The 21116-nt window shown below is 46.1% G+C and overlaps 1 protein-coding gene across 3 annotated transcripts; it reads left to right on the plus strand.

The window, feature by feature from the left end:
* Positions 1–12707: 12707 nt before the first annotated feature.
* Positions 12708–21095, plus strand: NANOG (Nanog homeobox). Of its 3 annotated transcripts, XM_026449258.1 has the most exons (5): positions 12708–12751; positions 14862–15007; positions 18483–18745; positions 20303–20389; positions 20570–21012. In XM_026449258.1, exons 2-5 carry the CDS (start codon positions 14974–14976, stop codon positions 20936–20938), a joined length of 753 nt encoding a protein of 250 aa, XP_026305043.1. In that variant the 5' UTR covers positions 12708–12751; positions 14862–14973; the 3' UTR covers positions 20939–21012. The 3 variants fall into 3 exon arrangements, with proteins under 3 accessions (XP_026305043.1, XP_023088259.1, XP_023088260.1); XM_023232491.1 differs by lacking the exon at positions 12708–12751 and having other exon boundaries at positions 14645–15007; positions 20522–21095; XM_023232492.1 differs by lacking the exon at positions 12708–12751 and having other exon boundaries at positions 14645–15007.
* The last annotated feature ends 21 nt before the right edge of the window (positions 21096–21116 follow it).

The raw sequence follows: 21116 nt of genomic DNA on the forward strand, positions 1-21116 counted from the left end.
GTCTCGCTCTGTCGCCCGAGCTGGAGTGCAGTGGCCGGATCTCAGCTCACTGCAAGCTCCGCCTCCCGGGTTTACGCCATTCTCCTGCCTCAGCCTCCCGAGTAGCTGGGACTACAGGCGCCCGCCACCTCGCCCGGCTAGATTTTTGTATTTTTTTAGTAGAGACGGGGTTTCACCATGTTAGCCAGGATGGTCTCGATCTCCTGACCTCGTGATCCGCCCGTCTCGGCCTCCCAAAGTGCTGGGATTACAGGCTTGAGCTACCGCGCCCGGCCCTTTTCTTTTTTTAGAGATGGAGTTTCGCTCCTGTTACCCAGGCTGGGGTGCAATGGCGCCATCTCGGCTTACCACACCCTCCGCCTCCCAGGTTCAAGCCATTCTCCTGCCTCAGCCTTGAGAGTAGCTGGGATTACAGGCCTGCGCCACCACACCTGGCTACTTTTGTATTTTTAGTAGAGACAGGGTTTCTCCATGTTGGCCAGGCTGGTCTCGAACTCCCGACCTCAGCTGATGCACCTGCCTCGGCCTCCCAAAGTGCTGGGATTGCAGGCATGAGCCACCGCGCCTGGCTCATATAATTCTTTCAAGAGCAATTTGATAAATGGGACAAAGAGGGAAGTGAAGACAAGAAGATGACACCAATGGACATGAGAATGACAGATATAATAAGTTAGAGGTCAAATAAGAGTATGCAAAACGATTGATAAAGGAACTTCAGATCATAATTATCTGCCACTACCCTGGTCACTCCCCAGATTTCTTTTTATTTTTTTTTTTTTTTTTTTTTGAGGCGGGGTCTTGCTCTGCTGCCCAGGCTGGAGTACAGTGGCCGGATCTCAGCTCACTGCAAGCTCCGCCTCCCGGGTTCACGCCATTCTCCTGTCTCAGCCTCCCGAGTAGCTGGGACTACAGGCACCCGCCTCGTCGCCCGGCTAGTTTTTTGTATTTTCTATTAGAGACGGGGTTTCACCGTATTAGCCAGGATGGTCTCGATCTCCTGAACTCGTGATCCGCCCGTCTCGGCCTCCCAAAGTGCTGGGATTACAGGCTTGAGCCACCGCGCCTGGCCAGCACTCCCCAGATTTCATCAAATATTTTGATATTGAAATGGCTTTCATAATTCATATGAGAAACCATCTGACACCCACCCAAGTCTTAGAGGTCTTGAACTTTGTGAGGCTCACTGACCTTCACCCCTTTACAGCCAACATCTAGACCTTGTTATCTGGTATATTTCCCACCAGAAATCTCAAACTCCAAAATTCTCTTCCCTAACTTTTCCCTGTTATTTTGGCTATTTCATACTTCAGTGCCACCTTATAGAGAGTTTAGGCTTTGATGCCACCGTTTGTTCTGATCTAGTAGGACCCTTCTGGCCTCATTCAGTTCTCTAAAGTCTGGACTAGGTGATTAATAACCTGAATCACTGTCTCACCAACACCCTCGATTCCCTCCATTCTCTTGCCCATTTGTCCTTTTGCACACCTGTCAACAATGTTCGCCTTTTGTGAGTATCCAAATGCTCCTATACCAGTGTGGTTGGTAAACTTCAGTTTTTTAAAAATCACAGGCCAGGCACACTGGCTCCTGCCTGTAATCCCAGCACTTTGGGAGGCCGAGGCATGAGGTCAGGAGTTCAAGGCCAGCCTGGCCAACATGGTGAAACCCCGCCTCTACTGAAAATACAAAAATTAGCCGGGCATGGTGGCTCACACCTGTAGTCCCAGCTACTCGGGAGGCTGAGGCAGGAGAATCACTTGAATCCAGAAGGCGGAGGTTGCAGTGAGCTGAGATTGCACCACTGCACTCTAGCCTGGGCAACAGAGTGAGACTCAGTCTCAAAAAAAAAAAAAGAAGCCGGGCGTGGTGGCTCAGGTCTATAATCCCAGCACTTTGGGAGGCCGATGGGGGATAGATCATGAGGTCAAGAGATTGAGACCATCCTGGCCAACATGGTGAAACCCCATCTCTACTAAAAAATACAAAAATTAGCTGGGTGTGGTGGCATGTGCCTGTAGCCCCAGCTACTCAAGAGGCTGAGGCAGGACAATCACTTGAACCCGGGAGGCAGAGGTTGCAGTGAGCTGAGATTGTGCCACTGCACTCCACCCTGGCAACGAGAGCAAAACTCAGTCTCAAAAAAAAGTAGAAATAAAAATAAAAAAAGAGCCGGGTGCGGGTGGCTCACGCCTGTAATCCCAGCACTTTGGGAGGCTGAGGCGGGTGGATCACTTGAGGTCAGGAGTTTGAGACCAGCCAGGCCAACATGGTGAAACCCTGTCTCTACTAAAAAAAAAAAATTATCCAGGCATGGTGGCGCATGCCTGTAATCCCAGCTATTCTGGAGGCTGAGGCAGGAGAATTGCTTGAACCTAGGAAGTTGCGGTGAGCCGAGATTGCGCCACTGTACTCCAGCCTGGGTGATACAGTGAGACTCCATCTCGAAATAAAATAAGATAAATAAAAATCAGAAAAGAAAGACAAAATAAGGCTTATTATTATTATTATTATTATTATTATTTTCATTTGAGACAGGGTCTCACTCTGTACCCGAGGCTGGAGTACAGTGACACAATCATGGCTCACTGCAGCCTTGACCTCCCAGGCTCAAACAATCCTCCCATCTCAGCCTCCTGGGGACCACAGGCACGTTTCACCTCATCTGGCTAATTTGTGTATTTTTTGGAGAGATGGGGTTTTGCCATGTAGCCCAGACTGGTCTCAAACTCCTGGATTCAAATTGTTTGCTTGCTTTGGCCTCCCAAAGCGCTAGGATTACATGTGTGAGCCACCATGCCCGGCCTCAAATCGGGTTATCTTGTTGACTATGTTGATGCCTCAGGGATGAGATGGAGTCAAAGATGAGATCAGGGTTTCTGTTATACATATTTGATAATTCAAAATAGTAGTTTTGTATTAAAGGCTCTATTAGGCCAGGCACAGTGGCTCATGCCTTTAATACCAGTATTTTGGGAGGCCAAGGCAGGAAGATCGCTTGAGGCCAGGAGTTTGAGACCAGCCTGGGCAACTGGTGAGACCCAGTCTCTCCAAAAACAAATAATCCAGCCATGGTGACACATGTCTGTGGTCCCCAGTACTCGGGAGGCTGAGGTGGGAGGATCGCTTGAGCCTGAGAGGTGGAGGCTACAGTTGGCCCTGATTTCACCACCACTGCACTCTAGCCTGGGTGACAAAGCGAGACCCTGTCTCAAAAATACATACATAAATAGGCCAGGCACGGTGGCTCACGCCTGTAATCCCAGCACTTTGGAGGCTGAGGCGGGAGAATCACAAGGTCAGGAGTTCAACACCAGTCTGGCCAACATGGTGAAACGCCGTCTCTACTAAAAATACAAAACATTGGCTGGGAGTAGTGACGGGCGCCTGTAATCCTAGCTACTCAAGAGGCTGAGGCAGGAGAGTCACTTGAACCTGGGAGGCAGAGGTTGCAGTGAGCCGAGATCACGCCACTGCACTCCAGCCTGGGTGACAGTGCAAGACTCCATCTCAAAAAAAAATAAAGAGAAAAATACATACATACATAAATAAACTCCCTAGATGTGGAATTATAGAGTTAAAGCATATAATTTTAAAAAATAATTTTCCATGTAGCACTATAAAATGGATTTCACAACTTATTCTCTCACTAATAATATGTGAAATTGTTTTTCACTGTATTATAATTCTAATAACATTGACTGTATCAGCTAAGTTTCTTGAAAGAAGACCTTTTGTCTACCAGATGTCCCCAACAAGTAGACAGTAGGTTTGGCTATATCAGAATCACCTGAGAAGTTTAAAAAAACAAAAAACAACAACAAAAAACTTCCTCTCACTCACAGGTGGGAATTGAACAATGAGAACACTTGGACACAGGAAGGGGAACATCACACACCAGGGCCTGTCGGGGAGGGGGGGTTGGGGGAGGGTGGAGGGATAGCATTAGGAGATACACCTAATGTAAATGACAAGTTAATGGGTGCAGCACATCACATGGCACATGTATACGTATGTAACAAACCTGCACGTTGTGCACATGTACCCTAGAACTTAAAGTATAATTAAAAAAAAAAAAAAAAACTTCCCCAATTGATGATGATGTGTAACGAAGGTAGGAACCACAAATTTACATTCACAATCCCTGCTTTCTCACATCTTGTTTACTTAAATCCATTGAAAGCTAACATTGGGCTGGGCGCAGCGGCTCACGCCTGTAATCCCAGCACTTTGGGAGACTCAGGCAGCGGATCATGAGGTCAGGAGTTCAAGACCAGCCTGGCCAACATAATGAAACCCCATCTCTACTAAAAATACAAAAATTAGCCGGGCATGGTGGTGCGTGCCTGTAGTCCCAGCTATTCAGGAAGCTGAGGCAGGAGAATCACTTGAACCCGGGAGGCAGAGGTTGCAGTGAGCCAAGATCGCGCCACTGCACTCCAGCCTGGGCAACAGAGTGAGACTTTGTCTCAAAAAAAAAAAAAAAAAAAGGAAAACTAACATTGACTCCACCTTTGTACTGAAACTATTCTGGCAAAGGTAATCAATGAATCAATGACTTTTATACTGCCAAATCCAGTTGACACTTTTCTACTATCTAATATGACAGTTCCTTCCTTCCTTATATTATTTCTTCAAATTTACCTTGCAAAGCCACAGCCCTTTTTAAACTCTCCACTCATTTCACATTTCACCTGAGCAGTTAAACATAAAACACCACAACACTGGCTGGTTTCATGTTAAATTTATGATCACAACCCTGAAGTGAACCCTCACTATTGCCTTACAAACCTAGCACATTTCCCGAAGCCATTCATTCTCCACTTCCACCCCTTTTCTCTCTTCCAATATTCAACATCTCTTCTCTTTTCACTCTTGGCTGATGACCTCTTTTATATCTTTTATAGAATTGAAGCAAAGCAAAGAAAAACTCTTCATCCTCCCAGGACCAGTTATACCAACCGGCTCATCTGTACCTGTATATATTCTACTTGCTTTACCTTTTTTTTTTTTTTTTTTTGAGACAATTTCACTCTAGTTGCCCAGGCTGGAGTGCAATGGCATGATCTCAGCTCACTGCAACCTCCACCTCCCCGGATCAAGGGATTCTCATGCCTCAGGCTCCCAAGTGACTGGGATTACAGGCATGCACCACCACACCTGGCTAATTTTGTATTTTTAGTAGAGACGGGGTTTCACCATGTTGGTCAGGCTGGTCTCGAACTCCTGACCTCAGGTGATCCACCCACCTGGGCCTCCCAAAGTGCTGGGATTACAGGTGTGAGCCACCGCGCCTGGCCCTACCTCCCTTCCTTAAAGCATTCCCCACCATTCCAGCTGTTTCACATTTCTTGGCTTCTCAGTCATCATGTAACTATTCCTCAGCATCATTTGGAACAATGATGTTCCAAATCATTGGAAGGAAAGAAGGAATGGTCATTCCTTCTTTCTTGATGTACTCCCTTTTTTCTTTTTTTTCCTTCTTTTTTTCTTGAGACAGTTTCACTCTGTCACTCGGGGTTAAGGGCAGTGGCACAATCACGGCACACTGCAGCCTTGACCTCCTTAGGCTGAGATGATTCTCCCACCTCAGCCTCCCAAGTAGCTGGGACCACAGGCACACGCCACCACACACAGCTGTTTTTTTGTACTTTTTGTGGAGACAGGGTTTTGCCATGTTGCCCAGGCTATGAGACCTCATCTCTATAAAAAGTTAAATAGCTGGCCGGGCGCGGTGGCTCAAGCCTGTAATCCCAGCACTTTGGGAGGCTGAGACGGGCGGATCATGAGGTCAGGAGTTCGAGATCATCCTGGCTAACACGGTGAAACCCCGTCTCTACTAAAAAATACAAAAAGCTAGCCGGGCAAGGTGGCTGTCACCTGTAGTCCCAGCTACTCGGGAGGCTGAGGCAGGAGAATGGCGTAAACCCGGGAGGTGGAGCTTGCAGTGAGCTGAGATCCGGCCACTGCACTCCAGCCCGGGTGACAGAGCGAGACTCCGTCTCAAAAAAAAAAAAAAAAAAAAAAAAAAAAAAAATTAAATAGCTGGGCCTGGTGGTGCACACCTATCGTCCCAACTATTCAAGAGGTTGAGGTGAGAGAATCACATGAATTTGGGAGGCAGAGGTTGCAGTGAGCTGAGATCCTGCCATTGCACTCCAGCCTGGGCAGCAAGGGTGAAACTCTGTCTCAAAAAAGAGGAGGTTGAGGCTGCGTTGAGCCATAATTATACCACTGCAGTCCAGCATGGGTGACAAAGCAAGATCCTGTCTCTAAAATAACAGAGCCAAGATGAGGTGGGAGGATGGCTCCAAGCCAGGAGTTTGAGACTAGTCTGGGTAACAGAGAGAACATAGAGAGGCCCTGTCGCTACAAAAAATTAGCCAGGCATAGTCATGCATGCCTGTAGTACTAGCTACTCAGGAGGCTGAGAGAGGAGGATCACTTTAGCCCAGGAGTTGGAGGTTACAGTGAGCTCTGATCATGCCACTGCATGCCAGCCTGGGTGTCAGAGCCAGACCTTATCTCAAAACAAAAACAAAAAAACAGGAAGACTGGGGTATGCCACCTGTAAGCTTGAAGGACAGGATCAAGGAAGACTAAGAAGGAGTGGCCAGTGAGGAGAGAGGGGTATCCTAGATGTAAGAGATAGAAGTAGCCTTGGCATGGTGGCTCTCTGCTGTAACCCTAGCACTTTGAGAAGCAGAGGCTGGGGAGTTAGTTGAGGCCAGGAGTTAGAGACCAGCCTGGGCAATATAGTGAGATCCTGTCTCTAGAACAATGTTTAAAAAAATTAGCGGGGCGTGGTGGTGCATGCCTGTGGTCCCAGTTACTCAGGAGGCTGAGGTGGGAGGATTATTTGAGCCCAGGAGGTCAAGGATGCAGAGAGTCATGATCAGGCCACCACACCACAACCGGGGGGGACAGGGGAAAACCCCTTTTCCAAAAAAAAAAAAAAAAAAAAAAAAAAAGCCTGGACCTGGTGGCTCACACCTGTAGTACCAGCAATGTGGGAGGCTGGGGAGGGCAGATCACTTGAAGTTAGGAGTTGGAGACCAACCTAGCCAACCTAGCCAACCTGGTGAAACCCCATCTCTACTAAAAATACAAAAATTAGCCGGGCATGGTGGTGCATGCCTGTCATCCCAGCCACTTGGGAGGTTGAGGCAGGAGAATCACTTGAACCCGGAGGTGAAGGTTGCGGTGAGCTGAGATCACGCCACTGCACTCCAGCCTGGGTGATAAAGCAAGACTGTCTCAAAAAAAAAAAAAAAAAAAAAAAAAGGAATACATTGTTTAAGAAATCAACCTAACCAAAATGTATAAAACCATTACACAGGTAAAAATATATATATTAAGCCTTTATGAAGAAAACCTTAAAATGTTTTGTGTCATTTCATTAAATAAAAACCTAAAAATTATTTCCCAGTATAAATATAGTACACTGTAATTTTGAGACAGTCTCGCTGTGTCGCCCAGGCTAGGGTACAGTGGCAGAATTTCGGGTCACCGCAACCTCCGCCTCCCGGGTTCAAGCAATTCCCCTGCCTCAGCCTCCCAAGTAACTGGGATCACAGGCGCATGCCAGCACATCTGGCTAATTCTTGTTTTGTTTTTGGTGGTTTTGTAAGACGGAGTTTTGCTCCTGTCACCCAGGCTGGAATGCAAAGGCACAATCTTGGCTCACTGCAACCCCCACCTCCTGGGTTCAATCGATTCTCCTGCCTCAGCCTGAAAAGTAGCTGGGATTGCAGGCACCTGCAACCACGCCCAGCTAATTTTTGTATTTTTAGTAGAGACAGGGTTTCACCATGTTTGGCCAGGCTAGTTTTGAACTCCTGACCTTGGGTGATCTGCCTGCCTCAGCCTCCCAAAGTCCTGGGATTACAGGCATGAGCCACCATGACTGGCCTTAAACTACAATTTTTTATTGTAACATATCGCTTATTTCTATTATAAACAATGTGACAATGTTGATAAACAATAAACACCCTTTCATGTATCTCCTTGTGCACACATGTAGGAATGTCTCCAGGAAGTACAGCAGGAACCAGAATTACTAGGTCATAGTAGGGTAGGTGCCCTTCCTTCCTTCCTGCCTTCCTGCCTTTCTTTCTGCCTTTCTTGCCTTTCTTGCCTTCCCATTCCCCTTCCCTTTCTTCTTTTGTCCTTCCTTTTCTATTTTTTTTTTTGAGACGGAGTCTCGCTCTGTCGCCCAGGCTGGAATGCAGTGGCCGGATCTCAGCTCACTGCAAGCTCCGCCTCCCGGGTTCACGCCATTCTCCTGCCTCAGCCTCCCGAGCAGCTGGGACTACAGGCGCCCGCCACCTCGCCCGGCTAGTTTTTTGTATTTTTTAGTAGAGACGGGGTTTCACCGTGTTAGCCAGGATGGTCTCCATCTCCTGACCTCGTGATCTGCCCGTCTCGGCCTCCCAAAGTGCTTGGATTACAAGCTTGAGCCACCGCGCCCGGCCATCGTTTCCTTTTTTTTTTTTGAGACATAGTTTTATTCTGTTGCCCAGGCTGGAAGTACAATGGTACAATCTCCATTCACTGCATCCTTCGCATCCTAGATTCAAGTGATTTTCCTGCTTCAGCCTCCTGAGTAGCTGGGATTATAGGTGACCGCCACCATGCTCAGCTAATTTTTGTATTTTTAGTAGAGATGGGGTTTCACCATGTTGGCCAGGCTGGTCTCGAGCCCCTGACTTCAGGTGATCTGCCTGTCTTAGGACTGCCACAGTGCTGAGATTACAGGCCTGAGCCACCTTGCCCGGCCTAGCAAATGCTTTCTTGAAACGGAATTTCCTTTTGAACATTACACTATGTGCCCTAGCTTTGAACTCTGGTTTTTTTGTTGTTGTTGTTGTTTTGTGCTTTTTTTTGAGATGGAGTCTTGCTCTGTTGCTCAGGCTGGAGTGCAGTGGTGTCCTTTGGGCTCACTGCAACCTCCGCCTCCCAGATTCAAGCAATTCTCTCCCTCAGCCTCCCGAGTAGCTGGGATTACAGGAGGCTGCCACCATGCCCGACTAATTTTTGTATTTTCAGTAGAGATGGGGTTTCACCACCTTGGCCAGGCTAGTCTTGAACTCCTGACCTCCTGATCCACCCACCTTGGCCTCCCAAAGTGCTGGGATTACAGGCAGGAACCACTGCACCTGGCTGAACTCTTTCTTTTACATAATTAAACTTATTTGCTCCTGGTGGCTGGGACCTCTTGCTCCCTCTTCCTCCAACTCCCTCTTCCTCCAATTGAAATACTCTGAGGTCCTGCAACAGTCTAAGTATACTATTTATTTATTTTTGTAAAAATCTTTTAATACTAGTCAATTGCAGTAGTGAGAAGGTGGGGAATTGTAGAACAAGGAGTTTGATCTGTGACTGACCCTGAACAATCAATTGGGATAACTCACTACCTAGATAATTCACTCTTTGGACGCTGCATTACTAGGGTCAACAGCTTTATTTTATCCCACATCAGCTAACTGGAGCAACAGCTAAGGTCAAGATAAGAGAACTGTCATAGGTGCTGGACTTTTCTCTCCCCAACAACATCATCATCACTACCTTCCTCAACTCCGCCCACACGTTCTTCTTCCTCCTTCTCTAACACCTACTGAAAAATCGAGGAGGCGATTCTCTTCTGGCCAACAATATTATACCGTTCCAGAGCAACGTTCTGTTTGCTAAACTTTGGAAGGCATTCTTAGATGTTCCTCCTCTCCCTGCGGGCTCTAGGGGTTAAAAAGAAATCCCTTTTTACAGTAGGTCAAAGATCCCCTGAGGGTAGGGTGGGAAAGAGGAAGTCATAAATACCCTGGCAACAATAGTGTTGGTCAAGGTCAGGACTATTTCTTTTTTCCTCCTATTTTTCAGGAGCCAAAACCAGTCAGGACTGACTATTTTTGACAATTCGGTTTGATGGTTTAGTCTTCTGAACCCTCCAGTAGACCTTAGAACTTGGTATACACAGTAATTCCATCCTTGAGTATTAAAAGCCTTTAGTTAGAGTAAGATCTGACAAATTCAAAACTGAGCCATGAGTCAGAAATTTTTTTCCCAGCACCACAGGAAAAAAAAAATTTTAATAAAAAAAATTTAAAAAAGAAATCTTTTTTTTTTTTGAGACGTAACTTTGCTCTTGTTGCCCAGGCTGGAGTGCAATGGTGCGATCTTGGTTCACCACAACCTCTGCCTTCTGGGTTCAAGCGATTCTCCTGCCTCAGCCTCCTGAGTAGCTGGAATTACAGGTGCATGCCACCATCCCCGGCTAAATTTTGTATTTTTAGAGAAACGGGGTTTTACCATGTTGGTCAGGCTGGTCTCGAACTCCTGACTTCGTGATCTGCCCGCCTCGGCCTCCCAAAGTGCTGGGATTACAGGTGTGAGCCACTGCACCTAGCTGCTTGTGTTTTTATAGGTATAACTGGCAAAATAAGTGAAGAATATGCTGTATAATTCCATTTGTAATCTCTAGTTTCAATAGCTGTGGTGTTCATCTTTCCATCACTGGTAATTGGAGAGTAACTCTACCTCCCAGAGGAAGGATGACTGTTTGTTGTAAATTAAAGACTCATTGTTCAAGGCTCATTGAATTGTCAGTGTAGGGGACCTGAGGCAAAGAGCATTGTTGTTTTCAAGAGTTATTTTGTATATCACATTGATGTGCAGTTCAGTATTTAAATGTAAGGAAATAACTCCTACCCTCGATTTGTTTACAAACCTTAGTTCTCATTTATGCCCCTTCCTTCATCAACAAACAATGATTTTCTACTTTTTGCCTGGTTCTTTCTAGAAGAGTAGTTCTTAAACAATAGCATTCAGAAAAATCACCTGGTTTCAATGGTAGGCTATCACAAAAAAAATAAAAAAATAAAAATCACAGGGAGAACTTTAAAACCTAGATTCCTGGTCCCTACGACCAAAGATTCCTATTCAGTGGTGAAGCCCATCAATCAGCATCTCTAACAAGCTCCCAGATATACTGAGGATGCTGGTGAATGAACCATACATACGCTTCTAGGGCTGCAGACAAGACAATAAATAAAATAGGCAAAAATAAAAATAGGCCGGTGCAGTGGCTTACACTTGTAATCCCAGCACTTTGGGAGGTCGAGGTGGGTGGATCACCTGAGGTCAGAAGTTCTAGACCAGCCTAGCCAACATGTCGAACCCCGTCTCTATTAAAAATACAAAAAAATTAGCCGAGCATGGTGGTGTGTGCCTGTAATCCCAGCTACTCGGGAGGCTGAGGCAGGAGAATCGCTTGAACCCGGAAGGTGGAGGTTGGAGTGAGCCAAGGTTGCGCCATTGCACGCCAGCCTGGGCAACAAGACAGAAAATCCATCTCAAAAACAAACAAACAAAAAAATTGCCCTCATAGAGCTTACATTCTAGTGATAGTAAGGAGATAAATCAGATAGGTAGGTAGGTAGGTAGGTAGGTAGGTAGGTAGATAGATAGATAGATAGATAGATAGATAGATAGATAGAATGTATATTACCTGTGTCACCTGGCCAAAGGGTAGGTTCACATTTGGCACAGGTGTCAACCCAAGCTGCACTTGACCTTTTCTAATCATCTCCAACACTACCTATTGCCCTATCCAAATCCTATCACTTGAATTATTCAAAAAGTCTCCCATTTTGGTTTTGGTGGGATTTGGTCAGCTCCCTTACTGCAACCTGTTTTATCAGCAAGGTCTTTATGACCTGTATTTTGTGCTGATCTCCTGTCTCATCCTGTGATTTAGAATGCCTTCACCATCTGGGAATGCAGCCCAGTAGGTTTCAGCCTCATTTTCCCCAGCTCCTATTTAAGATGGAGTCGTTCTGGTTCACAAGACTCTGATAGTAATCTGCCCACTAAGTGTTAGTTGCGGTGTTCTCTCCCACAACTCCCTCCTGTTGCACCCCTGCGTTTGAGTCCTGCTAAACAACAGTATTGGAATCCATCATTTTCTCTGGTGCCTTTACCCAAAAGGTTAATTTTCTGGAATTCCCTTCTCTCCACATTTTTCCTTCTCAGATCACTGAAGATTGTCCAGTCTTCCCTGCCCATCCCTCCCCCACCCCAACCTCCATTATTTGTACTTTCTTAGCATCCACTGCATTTTTTCCCATACTTATTACACAACATTATAATTATAATTAACATTATAATTGTCGTTTTGGTCTATTTGATCTACTCTACTAAATCTTTTTTCCAGGCTGGAGTGCAATGGCGTAATCTCGGCTCACTGCAACCTCCACCACTCAGGTTCAAGTGATTCTCCTGTCTCAGCCTCCCTAGTAGCTGAGATTACAGGCATGCACCATCATGCCCAGCTAATTTTTGTATTTTTAGTACAGACAGCGTTTCACCATGTCGGCCAGGCTGGTCTTGAACACCTGATCTCAGATAATTGGCCTTGCACAGTGTTGGGATTACACGTATGAGCCACCGCGACCAGCTGTTAGCTCTTTTTAACACATCCTTACTCCAGCCTGTTCCTAAACATCTGAAGTCAGACAGCTTCCTAAACCTCAACTTTATTCAAATTGCTTTCCTAGGCGAAGAATGTGGTAAGTCGGCCTTCCAGCCACCAGCCCCCTTCCCTTTGGTCTTTCACTCCGGAGGCTCTTACCCTAGACACAATGGGACAGGGAGGGGGGTATGGGGGAATTCAGCTCAGGCTTTTATGCAAAGACCCTTCTGCAAAGAACAAAGCTTCTGGTACCTGCCCTTTCAAGAGCTGCGGGCAAACTCAACTTCGGTGAGTCTTGCTGGCCTTGACAGCCCCCACTTAACAAACTGTGCTGATTATGAAAGACAGGAGGGCACGTTTTTCCCTTTTTAAAAGAAATCATCCTATTTCCTATGAGACACAGACTATCTGCCTGAAGCATGATGTATCTAGTTCCACTCACCGGCTCCTTGATACCCCTATGCTTAATCTTCTCCCGAATGGTGGTCTGAGAAGAAAGAAGATTATGCCCAATTTCACTTCCTTGCTTCGCACCCAGCAATACTTTTACTCTCAACAGTTGGAGTCTTTCCATTCTGAACAAAAGTCAGCTTGTGTGGGAGCAAAGCCAGCTGCTTTGGATGCAGACCTAGGAGCAGAGTGCAGAGGAGAATGAGTCAAAGAGTTGTGTCTTCAAAAATCACATAATCGGGATTTGCTAAGAGTTTACTTTTCGGTGTGGGAGATTGGAAAAGAGGAAGAAATCTTGGTTTTTTTGCATGTTGGGTTTGGGAATAGGAAGGAAAATCGAAAACTGTAGACTTTGTCCATAAATGTTAGTGCTGGAACCCCACTCTAAAAAATTTTGTTCATTTGGAAAACACCTCCCTTCCCCCAGAAAAACACACACACACACACGTAAGATGGGCACGGAGTAGTCTAGAAAGACATGACAATATCACCAGACCTGAGAAGAAGCTAAAGAGCCAGAGGGAAAAAGTCAGAAGTTGACTACCTGGGAGGAGGGATAGACAAGAGACCAAACTAAAGGAAACTAAGGTAGGGGCTGAAAACAAGGACCATTTTCTTTTCTTTTCTTTTCTTTTCTTTTTTTTTTTTTGAGACGGAGTCTCGCTCTGTCGCCCAGGCTGGAGTGCAGTGACGCGATCTCGGCTCACTGCAAGCTCTGCCTCCTGGGTTCAGGCCATTCTCCTGCCTCAGCCTCCGGAGCAGCTGGGACTACAGACGCCCGCCACCACGCCGGGCTAATTTTTTTGTATTTTCAGTAGAGATGGGATTTCACCGTGTTAGCCAGGATGGTCTCGATCTCCTGACCTCGTGATCCGCCCGCCTCGGCCTCCCAAAGTGCTGGGATTACAGGCGTGAGCCACCGCGCCCGGCACAAGTACCATTTTCAACATTAACTGATGCCTTGGCTTCATACTATGATGCTATGTTGTGTTTTACTATGACCTCAGTGAATGAAAGAGGAAAATGGAGCTAGTTGAAATTTCTGGCCAAACTAGACAGATTTTGAGACACTAAGTTATCTCAAATCAAGAAATCGCCCTAATGAGAATTTCAGTAACCTCAGGTATTGAATGTACATGCATCCCCACCCCGACCCCCGCTTTTTGAGACATAGTCCCGCTCTGTAGCCCAGGCTGGAGTGCAGTGGCGCGATATCGGCTCATCGCAACCTCCGCCTCCCAGGTTCAAGAGATTCTCCCGCCTCGGCTTCCGGAGTAGCTCGGACTGCGGGCGCCCACCGCCAAGCCCGGCTAACTTTTGTATTTTTAGTAGAGACGGGGTTTCGCCATGTTGGACAGGCTGGTTTCGAACTCCTGACCTCAGGTGATCCGCCCGCCATGGCCTCCCAAAGTGCTGGGATTACAGGGGTGAGCCACCGCGCCCGGCCTTTTTCTTTATTTTTAAAGTTTTATCCCATTCCTGTTGAACTATTCCTGATTTAAAAAGTTGGAAACGTGATGAACCTAGAAGTATTTATTACTGGGTTTGTCTTCAGGTTCTGTTACCCGGTTTTCTAGTTCCCGACCCCGTCTGGGTTACTCCGCAGCTACTTTTGCATTACAATGGCCTTGGTGAGACTGGCAGACGGGATTAACTGAGAATTCACAAGGGTGGGTCGGTGGGGGTGTGCCCGCCAGGAGGGGTGGGTCTAAGGGTGATAGAGCCTTCATTATAAATCTAGAGACTCCAGGATTTTAACGTTCTGCTGGACTGAGCTGGTTGCCTCCTGTTATTGTGTAGGCGACTCACTTTATCCTAACTTCTTGATACTTCTGCTTCTGGAGGTCATATCTCCTAATATCTTCCAGAAAAGTCTTAAAGCTGCCTTAACCTTTTTTCCAGTCCACCTCTTAAATTTTTTTCTCCTCTTCCTCAATACTAACATGAGTGTGGATCCAGCTTGTCCCCAAAGCTTGCCTTGCTTGGAAACATCCGACGGTAAAGGATCTTCACCTACACCTGTGATTTGTGGGCCTGAAGAAAACTATCCATCCTTGCAAATGTCTTCTGCTGAGATGCCTCACATGGAGACTGGTAAGAAAAAAATTTATCCTTGAAAGGCCAAGTTACTTAAGGGAAAAGAGAAGGAGAGAGGGTTAAGGGATCATTTCCCTCTTGAGCAATGATAGACCATTATTATAAGCAAGTGTTATTATCAACTAATCTCTGGAAACCCCTCTTTGAATTGTAACTTGGTGGCACCTGCCCTTTGACCATGTCCCAAGTCTCAGGAGTGTGCACTGAGTTGAAGGACACAGAATTTGGCAGTTGAACAGCGTGTAGTAAATTTGAGAACCTATGGGCTTAGGCATGGTGGAAACAAAAATGTATCATTATAGTTAAATGAAGGTGATGCGTACACCTTCACATAGCACTGGATATACAGCTATAGAAGATGTTACTGCTAATTAACCAGAAGATCTAACATCATAGCTCAGGGACGAGCATGATGTTTTTGTTTGGCCAAAAATGGCATGGCAGATCACAATGAGATTTCTGTAATATATAATTTGTGTAATTCTTTCTACGTCACTAACGGCTGGCTCTTCTCCATTCTCTGGGTTTGTGGATGTTACTGGGCAGCTCTGAGTTTGGGAGTGCCTCCCATGTTTACAAGTCCTGGGAAGTGTTGACCCAACTTGACGGTAAAGATAATTCTAGAAAGTTTAATCTACTGACAGTCAAACAGAACGTAACTAGAAGTCCAGTTTGCTTCCAAAACCTGTGCTAGTACTCAGGCTTCTGACTGGTAGCTGCAAGGGGTGGGGGATCCTCCGGATACTCATTAAGCCACTACCACTTTTTTGAAAATCAATTTTTCAGTAGTTTTCAAAAACTTAAGAATGAACCAGCTTTACCAAGAATGCCATTGGTAACACTGACACTGTAAAATAGCTTAAAAAGTGCATTTACATTTTGACTACTGTTGTAAAGAGTAGGCTGTGGAAAAGGAATAAGTAAACACGATTGCTATATTTGAGCCTTAGATTTGAATGTCACCCTGCTTTTCTCTTTTTGAGAATCAGGGACTTGCTCTGTCACCCAGGCTGGAGTGTAATGGTATGACCATGGATCACTGCAGCCTCAACCCTGGGCTCAAGTGATCCTCTTGCCTCAGCCTCCCAAGTACTAGGATGAGAGGCGTGTGTCACTATACCCAGCTAATTTAAAAATTATTTTTGTAGAGACAGGGTCTCACTTTGTAGCTCGGGCTGGTCTTGAACTCCTGACCTCAAGCGATCCTCCACCCTTAGCTTCCCAAGTCGCTGGGATTACAGGCGTTGACCCACCCCGCGTTGCTATTCACCCAGTTTTTCAAAACTTTGCATTAATGTTCTTGTCTTTATAATTTTTTTCTTTTCTTTTTTTTTTTTTTTTTGAGACAAGATCTTACTGTTGCCCAGGCTGTAGTGCAGTGGCGCGATCTCGGCTCACTGCAACCTCCGTCTCCCAGGTTCAAGTGATTCTCCTGTCTCAGTCTCTCGAGTAGCAGGGATTACAGGCACATGCCACCATGCCCGGCTAATTTTTATATTTTTTAGTAGAGACGGGGTTTCGCTATGTTGGCCAGGCTGGTCTCAAACTCCTTACCCCAACTGATCCACCTGCCTCGGCCTCCCAAAGTGCTGCAATTACAGGCATGAGCCACCGCGCCTGGTCACCTTTATAATTTCAGACGTTAAAAATAACAGTGCTGGGTTTGGGAATGAGCAAGTGGGCGTGTTTTCTTTAGCACACATCCAGTGACAGTTTATATAGCTAGCTAATATTTAGGATTTTCCCCAATTCTAATCATTAGTTGAAAGGCTTCCTCTGCTTTTCAGAGCTCCTTGCAAGACACAAGAGATTGTGAATTTTGCTCTTTTAGAGCCTGTCCATTTGTTCTGTGACTGCAGGTTAGAACTGAGAGATAAACACTGGGAAAACTAGGTAATCATTTCTAGTTAAAAAATCAGTATATGCCAGGCCCTATGTTAGAGAATTTCAATTGGTTACCTCATTTAAATAAATTTTTGGAGATGAGGTCAGAGCTAGTAAACGGAAGGCCTGGATGGAAACAGAAACTTATCCAAATTCACATACCATGCTGGTCGTAGCATTAAGAACTGGGCAGTCAGTCACTGGTTTTTTATTTTTTTGAGACACAATCTCACTCTGTCGTCCAGGCTAGAGTGCAGTGGCACGATCTCGGCTCACTGCTATCACCGCCTCCCGGATTCAAGCGATTCTCCTGCCTCAGCCTCCCCAGTAGTTGGGATTACAGGCATGTGCCACCACTCCTGGCTAATTTTTGTAATTTTTAGTAGACATGGGATTTCACCATGTTGGCACACTGGTCTTGAACTCTTGACCTCAAGTGATCCGCCCACCTTGGCCTCCCAACGTGTTGGGATTACAGGCGTGAGCCATCACACCTGGCCGAGGTGCTGGTTTTATAGAATCCCCAGAATCATGTCATTTAAGCAATCATGTAGGTGTTGATGAAGATCATAAACAGAAAGTGATTTAGGGTGAGATGCAATAGGTGAAAATTGGTGGATCTCTATTCTGACCTACTAACACCCAGTGTGGGGCTTTTGAGCGTTAGTTTAAAGTAAAAAGTGGTAGCACCGGCCCGGTGTGGTGGCTCACCTCTGTAATCTCAGCACTTTGGGAGGCCGTGGCAGGCGGATCACAAGGTCAGGAGTTCAAGACCAGCCTGACCAACATTGAGAAACCCTGTCTCTACTAAAAATACAAAATTAGCCAGGCGTGATGGTGCATGCCTGTAATCCCAGCCCCTCCTGAGGCTGAAGCAGGAGAACCGCTTGAACCCGGGAGGTGGAGGTTGTGGTGAACGGAGATTGCGCCATTGCACTTAAGCCTGGGCAACAAGAGCGAAACTCCATCTTAAAAAAAAAAAAAAAAAGTGGTATCGCTGCTTAGCAATGCATTGGCGGCCACTGTTGTAGATCTCTCCTAACGCAGTCTATTATATACAAAATGGAGATACTGATAAGACTTCTTGGATTAATACTGTACAAAGCTTGCCAAAGTGCCAGGGCTGGTTAAGAAGTTGCTTCTTATTACTTAAGATCTGGGTTTCTGGGAATTATCAAAGTACTTTGAAAACACCTTTTTTAGGCCGGGCGCGGTGGCTCAAGCCTGTAATCCCAGCACTTTGGGAGGCCGAGACGGGTGGATCACGAGGTCAGGAGATCGAGACCATCCTGGCTAACATGGTGAAACCCCGTCTCTACTAAAAAATACTAAAAAACTAGCCGGGCGAGGTGGCGGGCGCCTGTAGTCCCAGCTACTCGGGAGGCTGAGGCAGGAGAATGGTGTAAACCCGGAAGGCGGAGCTTGCAGTGAGCTGAGATCCGGCCACTGCACTCCAACCCGGGCGACAGAGCGAGACTCCATCTCAAAAAAAAAAAAAAAAGCAAAACACTTTTTTTTTTTTTAACAGGATATTTTAATATTTGAAAAAAGTTTTAGACAAAAGTGTCCTTTTATTTGTTCCCAACAGTCTCTCCTCTTCCTTCCTCCATGGATCTGCTTATTCAGGACAGCCCCGATTCTTCCACCAGTCCCAAAGGCAGACAACCTACTGCTGCAGAGAATAGTGCCACAAAAAAGGAAGACAAGGTCCTGGTCAAGAAACAGAAGGCCAGAACTGTGTTCTCTTCTGCCCAGCTGTGTGTACTCAATGATAGATTTCAGAGGCAGAAATACCTCAGCCTCCAGCAGATGCAAGAACTTTCCAACATCCTGAACCTCAGCTATAAACAGGTAGGCTTGTTTTGTTGTTGCAATGAGGTGAACACAAATTAGACTAATTTGCCATGGCTAAGATCTCTGTGGATGCACATAGATGTGTGTTCTATGTGTCAGCACATCGCCTCCTGCAAATAATTTAAGTATGAAGATAAAATGCTTTTGTAACTTTCTTCACCTCTTTCTTGACTTAAATATCCTATTACGTGAATGTGTCATAATTTGACCACTTTCCTGCACAGACCAATATTGTGAAAATCTTTCCAACGTTTCCTTAATAAAAAAAGAAGTAAGTAACTCCACTTTCCAGGTTAGGAGGAGAATGCCTAACTCACACTGGTTCTCATTAAAATACAAACTTTTTTTTTCCTTTTTTTTCTTTCTGCCAGCAACCTCCAGCTTGTTTTGTTTTTATCTGTGTGCATTTGCTTACTAATAAGTCTAATCATTGTTCATTATTTATTGGCCATTTTCTTTCATTAATTGGCTTATCCTCTTCCAGCCTTTATTTCCTTTTTTTCTCCTGTTTATTTTTGAGATGGAGTCTCATTCTGTTGCCCAGACTGGAGTGCACTGGCCTCATAATGACATTAGCATTACTTTGGCTGGTTTAAGTACAAATGAAGGAAACCTCCACCTCCTGGGTTCAAGGGATTCTCCTGCCTCAGCCTCCCAAGTAGCTGGGATTGCAGGTGTCCGCCACGACACCGGGTAATTTTATTGTTTTTTTTTTTTTTTTTGAGACCGGAGTCTCGCTCTGTCGCCCAGGCTGGAGTGTAGTGGCCGGATCTCAGCTCACTGCAAGCTCCGCCTCCTGGGTTCAGGCCATTCTCCTGCCTCAGCCTCCCGAGTAGCTGGGACTACAGGCGCCCGCCACCTCGCCCGGCTAGTTTTTTGTATTTTTTAGTAGAGACGGGGTTTCACCGTGTTAGCCAGGATGGTCTCGATCTCCTGACCTCGTGATCCGCCCGTCTCGGCCTCCCAAAGTGCTGGGATTACAGGCTTGAGCCACCGCGTCTGGCCATTTTATTGTATTTTTTAGTAGAAATGGGACTTCACCATGTTGGCCACACTGGTTTTCAACTCCTGACCTCAAGTGATCCACCTGCCTCGGCCTCCTAAAGTGCTAGGATTACAGGCGTGAGCCACCACACTTGGCCCTTGCCTTTATTTTCTATCCAAAATGTTCATTTCTCTCTTTTTTTCTGAGACACTCTGGTTCTGTTGTCGCCCAGCTGGAGTGCAGTGATGCAATCTCGGCTCACTGCACCCTTAACTTCCCAGGTGCAAGCGATCCTCTCACCTCAGCCTCCTGAGAAGCTGGGACCACAGATGTGCAACATTACACCTAGCTAATTTTTTGTATTTTTGTAGAGATGATGTTTCCTCATGTTGGCCATCCTGTACCGAACTCCTGGGCTCAAGCAATCTGCCCGCCTTGGCCTTCCAAAGTGTTGGGATTACAGGTGTGAGACATGGTGCCGGGCCAGGAATAAAAGTTAGCAATATACTTTGATTCAAAGTACATCTGTATTACTAATATTTTACAATTTCTGTCATTTTTTCCTGCAGGTGAAGACCTGGTTCCAGAACCAGAGAATGAAATCTAAGAGGTGGCAGAGAAACAACTGGCCAAAGAATAGCAATGGTGTGACTCAGGTAACAGGAAACTTTATTCTGTTCTTTCTTTCCAGTGATCTTTCAGTGTTGTCCATCCCTGAAACACACAACTCCAGTCACAGACATTGGTTGTCCTTGTACCCTTTCTGTTAATCCCTCTTTCTCTTTCAGAAGGCCTCAGCACCTACCTACCCCAGCCTCTACTCTTCCTGCCACCAGGGATGCCTGGTGAACCCGACTGGGAACCTTCCGACGTGGAGCAACCAGACCTGGAACAATTCATCCTGGAGCAACCAGACCCAGAACATCCAGTCCTGGAGCAACCACTCCTGGAATGCTCAGACCTGGTGCACCCAGTCCTGGAACAATCAGGCCTGGAACAGTCCCTTCTATAACTGCGGAGAGGAATCTCTGCAGTCCTGCTTGCAGTTCCAGCCAAATTCTCCTGCCAGTGACTTGGAGGCTGCCTTGGAAGCTGCTGGGGAAGGCCTTAATGTAATACAGCAGACGACTAGGTATTTGAGTACTCCACAAACCATGGATTTATTCCTAAACTACTCCACGAACATGCAACCTGAAGATGTGTGAAGATGAGTGAAATTGATATTACTCAATTTCAGTCTGGGCACTGGCTGAACCTTCCTGTCCCCTCCTCCCCTCCCTGATAGGATTTTTCTACCATGTGTTCCGGTTTCCATTATGCCTATCCAGTCAAATTGATGGAGGGGGCAGTATGGCTGGAGCCTAATCAGAGAGGCTTCTTTTT

Source organism: Piliocolobus tephrosceles, chromosome 10 (genome assembly GCF_002776525.5).
Source record: "Piliocolobus tephrosceles isolate RC106 chromosome 10, ASM277652v3, whole genome shotgun sequence".
Classification (NCBI taxonomy): Eukaryota; Metazoa; Chordata; class Mammalia; order Primates; family Cercopithecidae; genus Piliocolobus; species Piliocolobus tephrosceles.